The following is a 13,817-nucleotide window of genomic DNA, read 5'->3' as shown; positions in this document are numbered from 1 at the left end:
GGTTCAAAGGTGCATTTATTAATCAAAGTATACAACTTCAAAATTCTTCTTCTCCAGATAGCCATGAAACCAAGAAAGAAAAGAAAGGCAGCATGGTCATCAGCACCCAAATCCCTCCTTCTGCAAAACAACAAAGATGGAACAGGCACATCAACTCCCCAAATCCCCCTCTCCAGTAGACAAAAACAAAGAAAGACTGGGCAAATAACTCAGCATACAAAAAAACCATAAGACTGAAAAAAGTCCATAGTTCAAGTCCAAGTACACATCCAAAACAGAGAAAACCTGGGTAACAGCCTCCCTCTCTATTGCAGAGCGATCAGACTAGCGATAAACAGGCAGTCTCTCCTCACCATAGCAGTGCGATTTCACCAGCGATAAAAAGTCAGTCTCCCCTCCCCGTAGCAGAGTGATCTCACCAACAATAAAAATACATTCTCCCCTCTCCATGAAGAGTGATCTCACTAGCGATAAAAAGTCAGTCTCCCCTTTCTGTAGCAGAGCAATCTCACGGCAATAAAAAGACAGGCAGTCTTTTGTGACTGCTTAAATTCTCCAAACTTTACAGGTTTCATATCGAAGCAAATTTTATATTGATTATTTTAAATTCTTGCATTATTGCTCAATTTTACTTTACTGGTGCTACCGTAATCAATAAACTGATATTAACTGAAGATCATTAGATCACTCCTGAGTGCTGTACCATTTAATATTCCCACTACATTTTCTTTTCCTCTTATTTTCCCATCCATACTGGAATACTTACTGTCCCTCAGCTTCCAGTCTAATGAAAGGATCACAATTGAAGCATAATTTACTCTTTCCACTTAATATGGCTAAGTGACTGTTTTCTCCTATAGTTTGTAAAATAATGAACTTTTCTTTAATAACTTACACTGTGATTTTCATATGTGGTTAGAACTCATTAGTAAAATAAAATTAAATTGGAAAAATAAATATGTAGGTAATAAGAGTTTAAAACACTAATTTGTGTAGTTCATTATCCAATAAAACTAATATAAAAGTAACTTATTAAAATACTGAAATACCCCAAGTCATTAGCAAATTTAGAAATATTGACGAAATTACCATTTAGAAATTTAGAAGTTGCAAAATGGAGAAGATAACAGCATCTGTTAATCATAAGCTGGAACAATTTGATTCATACTGGGAAAAATGGTTTAACTACATAATGCCTCATAGGCCTGATTTTATTCTCACAAATCAATGAATCTGTTGTAAAAAAAAGATCACTCCCTACTTGTACATAGTTCTTTCCTTTTGCTTGTTTTTTTCTTTCCACTCTTTTCTATACGTGTATACCCCAGATAAATACTTTGTGGAGATTTTGTGATATATATGATTATATGATATATATGTACAATGTCTGAAATACATCTTATGGAAATGTTTGTTTGATGAACTTCAATAAAAAAAAAATTACAAAAAAAAGAAATTTAGAAGTTGCAATTACATTGTGACAGAAGTAGTGTAATACTCTTCAGCTAAGTACAAGAATTTAAAAAAAACTGTAACTTGGTAATGTTTATAGCAAATTCAATCTAAGATGTATTGAGCTTGTAACATGATTGATTCTATAATTTACAAAAGTAATGTCTTTCCAGCCTGTAATGTTGAATTCCAGGCTGACTGATCAGGTGACTGATGCTTAAATGCTGACTCAAATTTCATGTGGGATTTCATTCAAGTTTGGCTAAAGTTTGAGAAATTCCAGCTGTGTATCACTCTTGGGTTGGTACACCGCCAGCCTTGTGAGCTATTCCTTCTCATTTTACACAGAATATGACCTTTATCCATATGAATGTTCAGTGTTCAAAAGCAACAGTAATGCAACATATAATATTAGTTAGAAAGCTGTACATTTAAGTCCCACTGCAATAACTTCAGTGTTAAAACCTTGGCCAATATGTCAGGGTATTACAAAAGGCGTACTGCACCAATGAAAGCATTGTTATTTCGTCCATACATTAAATTGGAACACCAATTGTTTTCCAAGATGGATGCAATAGATCCAATAGCTCTACTTTGAAGGAGATCAGCAGTGATCTCCCATAAAGCAAATCCCTTACTCAATATTACAAAAACAGATTGTCCGGTCACTGAAACATTGCTATCTGTTGAGCTTGCTATGCAAGCTACTGATTTTTTCAACACTGAATCGTAGAATTGTGTCCAAAACAGATGGTGGCCATTGGGCCTGGAGAGTCTATACCAGCTCCTGGTAAAACTATTCCATTGCTATGGTCTTTCCCATTAGCCTTGGAAAAATTGCCCTTTGAGACAAGCCAATTACCTTTAATTTCTGACAAAATACACAATAAAAACTAATCGATTGCTGGTGCTTGGCCACTAAGATGAGCACAAAAGGGCCTAAATAAATATCTTCCTTTTCCCTTTGTGCAGAACTATTTCAGGGTATGAAAACAAAACACTTGAACTCTACATATCATCAGCAAAAAGTCAGAGCAATTTAATAAATGCAGAACAACCAGTACTGGCAACAAGCAGATGATGATTATCTATTTTTACTTAGTCAATGAGTGGCACGGTGGTACAGTTCCACAAGTGCTGGCCACCTGCATAAGAGCATAAGTAGATGTAGACCATTCAGTCCCTCCAATCTGCCCTGCCATTCAACACAATTGTGGCTGATCTGCCTCAGAACTAGTTTCCTGCCATTTTCCTTTGTTTTCATTACTATCCAGAAAACTATTATTCTTAGTTCCGATTGCAATCAATGATGGAATCTCCACAGCCCTGTGGTAAGAAATCCCAAAAACTCATCACCCTCAGGGTGGAGGGTATGCTCTTCATTTCAGTCCTAAATGGTCTATCCTTCATCTTGAGACAGTGCCCCAGCACAACAAACATGCACATTTTAAGGAAATACACAGATGATTAATTGAGAGTTGGGATAAACAGATCTGGTTTCACCCAATACAAAATAAGTATGCTTTTGAACAAATCAATAAACAGGCAAGATCCTGGAGAAGATGATTGTGGAAATTCACATCTGCAATCTCTGCTGGTGTCAGAATTCAGTAAAGTCAAACATCTTGTGTTCAGCATTGCAACAGAAAATAGACTGCCTTCTATGACTGTACAATCCAATTACCCCCATTTATAGTTGTGTGCTAATGTATTTAGGTCAGTCCCGAGTATTGCTGGAAAATTCCGGACATTTGAGAGGAATTGATAGTTATTTTTCTTCTGTCCTCCAGCCAGACAGAGGGTCAGAGATTAGCATGAACGACATAAATTAAATGTTGAGGTATTTAAAGTAGTAATACATAGTATTAATGCTATTTTCAAAGTAGATTAACACAGATACATAATGTAAACAATACAACACTGTCAAAACTAACTCTGGTTTCTTGAACTTCTGGTAATGCTCAACCCCCTCTCCTTCTCCATTCCCCATTCCCTCTCTCAACTTATCTCCTTATGGTCATGCATTTTGGCAGAAGGAATAAAGGCGTAAAGTATTTTCCAAAAGGGGAGAAAATTCAAAAATCAGAGATGCAAAAGGACTTGTGAGTCCTCGTGCAGGATTCCCTAAAGTTTAACTTGCAGGTTGAGTCAGTGGTAAGGAAGGTAAATGCAATGTTAGTTTTCATCTGAATCAGGTTTAATATCACTGGTATATGTCGTGAAACTTGTTAACTTTACGGCAGCAGTACAATGAAATACATGATAAATAAATCTGGAGAAAAAACTGAATTACATTCATTTATATTTATGTCTATTAAATAGTTAAAACAAGTAGTGAGATAGTGTTAAAAAAAACACAAAATGCTGGCAGAACTCAGCAGGCCAGACAGCATCTATGGGAGGAGGTAGTGATGACATTTTGGGCCGAAACCCTTCATCAGGAGTCTCCCGATGAAGGGTTTCGGCCCAAAACGTCGTCACTATCTCCTCCCATAGATGCTGTCTGGCCTGCTGAGTTCTGGCAGCATTTTGTGTTTTTATTTATTTCCAGCATGTGCAGATTCACTCGTGTTGCCAGTGAGATAGTGTTCATGGGTTCAATGTTCATTTAGAAATTGGATGGCAGAGGGGAAGAAGCTGTTCATGAATTGCTGAGTGTGTGCCTTCAGGCTTCTGTTCCTCCTTACCAATGTTAACAGTGAGAAGACGGCATGTCCTGGATGGTGGGGATCCTTAATGATGGATGCTGCCTTTTTGAGTCACCACTCTTTGAAGTTGTCTTGGATACTACAGAGACCAGCACCCAGATGGAGCTGACTAATTTTCTGCAACTTACTTCAATCCAGGATGTAATACTGAGGCTTTATAAGGCATTGGTCTGACCATACTTGGAGTATTGTGAGCAATTTTGGGCACCTTATCTAAGATGTGCTGGCATTGGAGAGGGTCCAGAGGAGGTTCACAAGAATGATTCTGGGAATGAAAGAGTTAAGGTATGAGGAGCATTTGATAGCTTTGGGCCTGTAGTCACTGGAGGTTAGAAGAATGGTGGGGATGGGGGTGCAGTGGAGAGCATGCTTCCTATAGTGGGGGAGTCTAGGACCAGAGGCCATGGCCTTCTGAATAGAAGAACTTCCACTTAGAACAGAGATGAGGAGGAATTTCTTTAGGCAGAGGGTAATAAATCTGCGCAATTCATTGTCACAGATATCTGTGGAGACCAAGTCATTGGGTATATTTAAAATGGATGTTGACAGGTTCTTGATTAATCAGGACATCAAAGGTTACGGGGAGAAGGTAGGAGTATGGGGTTGAGATGGATTATAAATCAGCTATGTTGGAATGGCAGAGCAGACTCGATGGGCTGAATGGCCCAATTCTGTTCCTATGTCTTATATCCAGCAATGCATAGTAAAGAAGCCATGCTGCATCTATATAAAACGTTACTTAGTCCACACTTCGAATATTGCATGCAGTTCTGGTTGTCAACATTATAGGAAGAATGTGGAGAGGGTGTAGAAGAGGTTTAGTAGGATGCTGTCTGGATTAGAGGATATTAATGATAAGGTTGGACAAACTTGAGTTGTACTCCCTAGAGTTTCAGAGGCTGAAGGGCAAACAATAGAGGTTCTTAAAATTATAGGAGCCATAGATTGGATAATCAGTCAGAATCTTTTCCCCAAGATACAAATGTCAAATACCAAAAAACATGCTTTTAAGGTTAGAGGAGGGAGGCTTATCGGTGATATGAGGGACAATTACTTTTTAAACATGGAGTGGTAGGTGCTTGGAATAGGTTACTGGGGTTTATAAGTAGAAGTAGGCAGTTTGATAGGGTTTTAAGGGGCTTTTATATAGACTCGTGAATATGAGGGGCATAGAGGAATATGGAGGATACACAGGACATTTAGTACAAATTGGCATTAAAATGAGCTGAATGGCCTGTACTGTTCTATCTCAGAAAGAAATTGTGGAGGGAGACAAAATGAAAGAGGAATCAAAGGGAACACAAGGGTCAACACATGTGGAAAGGGATGGAATAATGGGAGGAGAGTTTGTACAGAGGAATTTTGGAGAAATGTAGGGAAAGAGGAAGGAAAGGAAGTTAATACTGGCCAGAAGGGACGGGGAGGTACAGAAGAAGAGGACGAGGGGAAAGCATAGATAGGAATAGGCAGGTGGAGGGGAAGGTGTGGATAAGCAGGAGCAGAACGATTGGGAAAGGGATAGGAATAGAATAAACAAGGAGGTGTGACAGAGTAGAAACTGCTCCATTACTGTGTCAGCCATTCCAGGACAGTAAGCTTAAAACTCTGAAGGTAAGCCCAATGTAGCAGGACTGTGTCAGTAGAATGAAATTAGTTAATGTTGTGTCTTTGTAACCACACATGGAGTAAATAACTGTCGGTGCAGTTCATGACATTTTGTGACATTCAGTTCTAACTTGTCACCAACTTGTTATGTCTGTGCACGAGAGAGAGAGAGAGAGAGATACATACATGCGCAGACAATCGATCAATACATAGTCAAAAGAAAATTTAAAGATGTTGGAAATTCAAGCAACACACACAAAATGCTGGAGAAACTCAGCAGGCCAGGCAGCATCTATGGGAAAAAGTACAGCTGATGTTTCGGGCTGAAACCCTTTGGCGGATTGACCAATACATAGTGCTGGGAGGGGTCGGGGTCATTGCTCTAAAAGAAAGAGATACGTACATTACAGTAAGGTGAGAGTTAGTGGAAGTTTCAAAAGACAATGATATAATTGCAAGAATTTATCTCCTTCCCCTATTGGTGCCAGAAGCACATCTGAAATATAATTTTAAAAATTCAAAGGATGCCAGATAAAATGTAATTCATGGAATGCAGAATTATTGAATTAATTCATAATTCATGAAATTCAAAATTTATGAAATAATTCATGAATAATTTAACAAATTAATAAGATGTTTCAAAAAAAATGAATACTTTTTTATGGAAATAAGAATATGATGGACAAGGTAGCTTAAATGGAAACTATTGGTGGAGATAAGTAGCTGCAATGTTACCATTGCCAGGTTGATTTTCTGGGTTGGAAGTTGATGAAACTGGAGAGATGGGGCTGGAAGCAAATGGAGAAACATAAGCCCAACTTCCTCAAAGGCTACTGAGTCTTAATTTCATTGCAAGCCTCTTCTCCCTATGCCAACATCCACAGCAGGTAGTCAACTTCCATTCTAGCAGGAACTATTACAGAGTAATCAGTAGTTCCAGATTTGGCAGCCCACCATTGCTAATAGGAATAAGTGAGCGGGTGTCCAGTCCTTGGCATTGTAATGGAATTGTGTGCAGTATATGATTTTGTTCAAATAAATTGGCAAGTATTTCTGCTGTTCCTGGTTGACAAGCCGTGTCTTTCCAAAGCTTCTGGGAAACCTAGCCTGCCAGCTTCAGTGAAACATATAAATTGCCGACCTGCCTATTAGAAATGGTTGCCTGTCACTGTCTAATTTCAGGTTTTATCCTCATCGTTGGCTGAGTGAGGGAGGTCTGAAAATAATTACGTGGAAACATAAGAGACTGCAGGTGCTGGAATCTGGAGAGAAAGGCAAACTGTTGGAGGAACTCAGCAGATTAAGCAGCATTTGCAGAGGCAAAAGGGTAGTCAAGGTTCTTGGCTAACACCCTGCATCAGGACTGAGAATACAGAGGGAAGATAGGAGGGGTGAGACAGGAGCTGGTAGGGGATAGGCTGAACCAGGAGGAGGAGAAAATCATGGGAAGATGAAGCCAGGTGGGGAAAAATGAGTGAGCAGAGAGCAAGGCACAGCACAGTCTGTTGAACAAGTTTTAGGGATTTCTTACTCAGTAAAACAGAAAAAAAGTTAACCAATAGCTAAATGGAAAATTGATACGGCATACTGGAAATAGCTTAAAGGTACGTTGTATAGATATAATTAATTCTTTTCATTGAATATGGAAACCATGTTTTAGCAGCAGAAGATTTTCATCATTTGCAATTGCATCCCAGACACAATATTACATTTCAACATTTCTACTTTAAACCAATTGCACTGAAATTGCAAGTGATTTTGATAGGAGGCAGCAATGAGTTTTGCTTCATACAATGCGTGTTGGCAGTACAGAGCTCAATGGACTGCTTGGGCTTTACAACAGCATAATGCTTCTTTCCCATCGTCCAGCACATTTTATTCTAAACGATTATCACAGCTACTTTAGATTTGGCCTGAAAATTAACAAACAGATACAAATTCAGTCTTGGATCACAATTAAATGAAGGAAACCCAGGACCCTGAGCATTTCTGTATGCAAGAGAGACTCCAGACCAAAAGACAAGCCCACTGCAGCCATTGTGCAGATGTTATAAATAGTCTATCAGTTAATCTATGATTACTTAAAAACTAAACTGTATTCTCAAAATTTGTTCAAACCTTTTGAAATTCCAAAGAATATGAACAAGGATCAAAGTGAATCTTAATTAAAATGCATTAAAAGGCAAGTGACATTTGAATTGTTGCATACAAGTCAAACTATTATCTCCTATATTTATAGAATTTTTAAAGTAACGCAAAACATTTTGGCAACTTTAGTAACAAAAAGATACAATGGCACTAGCAGTCTTGTCATTCTGCTGTTGCAGGTCTGATGTGACTAAGTTAGATTTGGCTGCATTTGAAGTATTGTGTACAGTTGCAGTTGCTGCATTACAGGAAGGACATGGAGGCTCTTGTGAGAGTACAGAAGAGCTTCATCAGAATGCAACCTACATTAGGGAGTACTAGCTATAAGCAGAGGATGGAGAAAGTAGGGTTGTTTGCTCTGGAGTGTGAGAGGCTGAGGGGAGACCTGACAGACGTTTATAAAATTATGACAGGAATTGATGGAGTAGACAGAATCTTTTTCTCAAATATTAGAGGAGGGAAATTAAAAGGTGAAGTGCAGGGCATATGTAATTTTGTTACACAGAGTATGGTAGGTGCCTGGAACATTCTGTCAGGGAGGTGCTGGAAGCAGACATTTAGAGGCATTTAGAAAGGCACATGAATCTGCAGGGAAAGGGAGGGATATGTATTATGTACAGATGGGATTAGTTTAATTTGGCATCATGGTCAACATGGACATCATTGGCCGAAGGGGTTAACACTGTGCAGTAATGATCTATTTCTATGCAAGAAAGAGGTACCAAGCTCTGGAAGAAAGTAAGAAAAAATACTCAAGTATGCATAAATAGGTTTCTCATGAAAAATTTTATTTTATTTTATTGATTAACTATGACAAAAGGGGAAATGATATTAAAATTACATTCCTGTATCTTATCAGTTTGTCTCCCCTACTTCTTTTTGCCAAAATGTTACCATTATGTACTTCATCTTTATTACTATCAATATTCTCCCCTTTTTCTTTGGAACTGAACAATTCGGTTTGATCAATCTCACCTCTGAGTGTGGCAACGTTACCTATCGCTGCATTTTCTTCATGAGGTTGGTGGGTGCTAGCAGTGGGCTAGGGATTATAGAGAGTACTTATTTCAGAATGCCTGAGAGCTCCTAGTCACGCACAACCAAAGTGCCTTTAATAGCAGTCAATAGCTCTAAGCCAAAAACAGACCATCTGCTTAACATCCAGATACAGTCAAACACTTGAAAACTGAAACACATTTGGAATGAGGCCAAGACTTTTGTTGAAGAATAATAACAAACATCACTGATAGTTCCATGTCTGCTCTCCTTGGTACTATATTGTAATTTAATTACAATTGTCAGTATTTTTTTACTACTTGAGCTAGAGCTTTTTAAAAAGTGTCCTTTCTGTAAATGGTTCAAGAAAGTATGTTGTACAATACATTTAAAAATGTGCAATACTGAGTTTATCAAGTGGAGCTCAATTCATTTAATGATGTGCGTTAATTTTATATTTTATTGGGCAATGTTTCAAAATATGATATGTTAATCACCACATTCTCTTTGAAATGCATTGAAGGATAACAGTAATATGCTGATAACAGATACGTATTATATCAGGACAGGATGGAGGACATAAAGTAAGATGATGAGTTTGGGGGTAGGGGCGTGTAGTGATGCTGGAAGAGATAGTAAAGTGCAAGGGGAAGACAGGGACTGTGAGCATGAAATTGCTATTTTTTGTGCAGATGACGTCAAGCATTTGCATGATATTCATACAGCCTTTATTACAAGAAAGCTTTAAATCCTAAAGGCACAGAATTGTATTTATAGGAATCGTTTTACATTATCAATGTCTTACAACCAAATGGATCACATCCATTCTTTGATTTATGAAAGGAATATATTCCTCCAGTTGAAGCTTTGAAAATGATAAAAGCTGGGGCAAATGCATCATGGAAGTTTCTATACAGTGTAGTCCCATGTACAAAGTGTAGTATACTTCTCAGTTTAGCAAAACATTGATTCATAAACTGAAGACAAGACTCAGTGATGTTCTAGTGAAAATTCGTAAATTATACTTTTGGGATGCAGTCACTGTTGTTACACTGGCTTCAGCTACTTTACTGGATGCATTCATGTGAACATAATTTGCCCACTGTAAAGATTAAAGTTTAGCTTTGTTTATCACACGTGCATGAAAACAATTACACATACAGGGAATTGCATGGTTTGTGTTGATGATGTGCTGGAGGCAGCCCACAAGGGTGGCCACACTTCTGGCCCTCCACTTACTAACCCTAACTCATCCATCTTTGGAATGTGGAGGAAACCAGAGCACCCACTGGAAACCCATGCAGTCACAAGGAGAACGTACAAACTCCTTACGGACAGCAGCGGGAATTACAGCCGGAGCTGTAAAGCATTACGTTTATTGCTGCCACATGTGTATTGCATGGAAATGCAGAAAAGATGGATTTACCAGTAAGGTATGTCAAAGGGCACTCTTTAACTATACTTAACCACTGCCTACTTAAGAATGAAATACTATTAGAAAGGTCAAGAAAATTGTCTTGAGTACTTGTTCCACAAGTTGGATAATTTGGTGTGCTTAGACAAAGTAACCATTGTTTTCCTGATTCCATGAAGTTGGCAAATTCACAATTGTCCTGACAGTATAAATTAGCCTTTAAAAATCCACCACTATTTATGTAGGGACCACTACTTCCATTCCTTTTACAGAAGAAAGACCAAACTCCAACAAATACCATTAATTCTTTGGTGTGCTGATTACTTAAGGAATGAAACTACTTGTATATTGTTGAAACTGATAAGCATATCCACATGATACTAGACCTTTGTATTATTCAAAAACTTCCAATGTGGCTATTTATAATAACTGAAAAGTTGTGTTTATTCTTTGCCTTAATGGGATGTGAAGCCATGTGCAAATACACCTGTTTCCATTCAATTGAAATGGAGCATTTCAGCATGAGACTTTAAAATGAACATTAATGGATGGATGGATGAAGATGATTAATTATTTGATTAATATTATTGAGGGATTACTTCACTTCAAATAATGGGTAGCTCATTGGAAAATGCTGCATCACTTGAGAACAGCATGATCCCACATGCAGCATCTGATCAAATACAAACAATCTGCTGGAGAACCTCTGTGGGTTGAGTAGCATCTGCTGGAGGGAAGGAATTATCAACATTATAGGTGGAAACCCTGCAGCAGGATTGAGAGTAGGTGATCATGGATATAAGACAATTAGTGGGGGGGGGGGGGGTTGGGCTGAGGTGATTGGTAGACTGAGAAGGGCTAAAAGATAATGGTTGGAGTTGGGAGGCAGTGTCAGGTAGATTACAGATGGAGACAGATGAGGAGAAAACAAAAATATGAAAGGCAGATGGAACAAGCTGGAAAAGAGGAGGGTAAAGGCAGGAGACATCAGGGATGATTGTCGAAGGAAAACGTTGCCTTGGATACCTCTGCTGCTGTTATTCAAACAGTGCAGTATGGTCTTTTACATTCAACTAAGCAAAAAATTAATCCCAAATTTAATGTTTCACTGCATGCGATCTCTGGCTATCAAGCCTTCAGCCATAGGAGGCAGTTTCATTTTATTTACCATTCAAACACTTCATTTAATAATCCCTATCCAATCTGTTCAATCTTCTCTGCCCTACAGAAAACAATCACTGCTTCTCAAAGTATGTTCAATTCACCATAATCTCTCATCTGCAGAACCATTCTATTAAATCTTTATCTGAACTCCTTTAAAAGCCTCTTAATCTTACTAAAATGTGGTGCCTAGAATTGGAGCAGTTTTAGATACAGTACAAAGGAATTTGCCAGAATGTGTTAATAGGGTTGAGTTAGCAGAAAGTCACAATATGATATCCACAATCAACATGCATTTATTAAAGAAAAATAAGGTTCAGCAAATAGATTTGAGTTTTTGAGGATGTAACTAAATTAGAACCAGTGGAAGAGATTCTCCAAAAGCCTTCAGTAAGGTGCCATGTAAGAGAATATCACACAAGATTAGAGCTCAGAGGATATTAGTACAGATTGAGGATTAGTTAATGGACAGAAAGCGGTAGGGATAAATAGGTCACTTTCCAGTTGGTATGTTGTAATTACAGCAAGGATCAGTGCTTGGACTAGTGCTACTTTACATATTATATTAATGACTTAGATGAAGAAACTGAATGCTTTATAACCTAGCTTCCTGGTAATATAAAACTTAAGTGGGAAATTAAGCTGCAAATGATAAAAGTGTTAAAAGTTTCATTCTGCACTTCTTTTTGCCTTGATAAGTTGAAAAGGATCAACAAACATGTATGTAATTAAATTTAATTCCATAGCCTTACCTGATGGGTATTGCCACCGGGAATGTGTAAAGTCTTGAACTGTTTCATGTGTGCCCGTGCTCTTGCTATGCCCCGTAGTGTCTCAAACACTTGCTCCACAACATCAGCGGCTATGTCAGATGTTAATTCAGATGATGAAGAACAACCTGAAATAAATATATAAATTTACTTAATTTAGGGACATTTCTTGTCCAGCCCTATAACACACATTCTTATTTCACTGTTCACAGAATGCCTGCTATGACATTATAGAAGTCATGCATCTGCTTCAGTTTGTAGTGATTGCTATGATGTTGATCCACAAAGGATGGAAAGGCTCTGAATTAACCACTGGCCACTGTTTAGTTGATGAATTTCATTTAGGACGACAACTTTCCCAATTCAGTACAAATCACTTTGGCCTGGAATAGAAACAGAGATGGAATGTGGGGAATTCAGGAAGTTTATTATCCTCATTGCCACTAATTCTTCTAAAAATACCAGCAGAACTGCTGTAGTACTTTTGTAGCAATTGAACACCGTCATGATTTTCAATAGCCTAGCTTTTAAAAAGGCTAAAATTGACTGGCTTTTCTGTTCTGATTCACTCTCCAGACATGCTGCTACCTATGCCTGACCACAAGCTCTGTGTTAATTCCTAAAGCAAACATAATTATACTTTAGAGTATAATGTAGATCACATGGGGTAAATTGCACTTCATTTTCTTTCAGAGGAACATCCTTTAATCAATAAATATGTTGAGAGTTATCCTTATGCCATCTCTCAGCGATGGTGCCAAGACAGCAAATGAGTAGTGCAAAGTTCTTGAAGTTTTCATTATGTTCAGTAATTATCAAGTAACAATCTAATATTAATCATCATAGTCTTTAACTTTGCTTAAATAATCATAACTAAGCAAACAAAGAGTAGGGATTAACAGGTCCTTTTCAGAATGGCAGGCAGTGACTAGTGGGGTACTGCAAGGCTCGGTGCTGGGACCACAGCTATTTACGATATACATTAATGATTTAGATGAAGGGATTAAAAGTCATTAGCAAATTTGCAGATGACACAAAGCTGGGTGGCAGTGTGAAATATGAGGAGGATGTTAGGAGAATGCAGGGTGACTTGGACAGGTTGGGTGAGTGGGCAGATGCAGATTAATGTGGATAAATGTGAGGTTATCCACTTTGGTGGCAAGAACAGGAAGGCAGATTACTATCTGAGTAGTGTCAAGTTAGGAAAAGGGGAAGTACAACGAGATCTAGGTGTTCGTGTTCATCAGTCACTGAAAGAAAACATGCAGGTACAGCAGGCAGTGAAGAAAGTTAATGGCACATTGGCCTTCATAAAAGGGGAGTTAAGTATAGGAGCAAAGAGGTCCTTCTGCAGTTGTACAGGGCCCTGGTGAGACCACACCTGGAGTATTGTGTTCAGTTTTGGTCTCCAAATTTGAGGAAGGACATTCTTGCTATTGAGGGAGTGCAGTGTAGGTTCATGAGGTTGATTCCTGGGATGGCGGGACTGTCATATGTTGAAAGATTGGAGCGACTGAGCTTGTATAAACTGGAATTTAGAAGGATGAGAGGGGATCTGATTGA

General features: G+C 38.3%; 1 protein-coding gene across 2 annotated transcripts in view; it reads right to left on the bottom strand.

Moving 5' to 3' along the window:
• scfd2 (sec1 family domain containing 2) overlaps positions 1 to 13,817 on the bottom strand; it is a 259,523-nt gene that overhangs the window by 31,633 nt on the left and 214,073 nt on the right. The window contains exon 6 of one of the 2 annotated variants that reach the window (XM_073064670.1): positions 12,237 to 12,382. In XM_073064670.1, the coding sequence (XP_072920771.1) occupies positions 12,237 to 12,382 (146 nt within the window). Of the gene's footprint in view, positions 1 to 12,236; positions 12,383 to 13,817 lie in introns of those variants that run through there. The other variant, XM_073064671.1, reaches the window with a different exon arrangement.

This window comes from Hemitrygon akajei, chromosome 13 (assembly GCF_048418815.1).
Source record: "Hemitrygon akajei chromosome 13, sHemAka1.3, whole genome shotgun sequence".
Lineage (NCBI taxonomy): Eukaryota > Metazoa > Chordata > Chondrichthyes > Myliobatiformes > Dasyatidae > Hemitrygon > Hemitrygon akajei.
The sequence above is the reverse complement of the archived record's forward strand: the minus strand, read 5'-3'. Positions and strand labels throughout refer to the sequence as shown.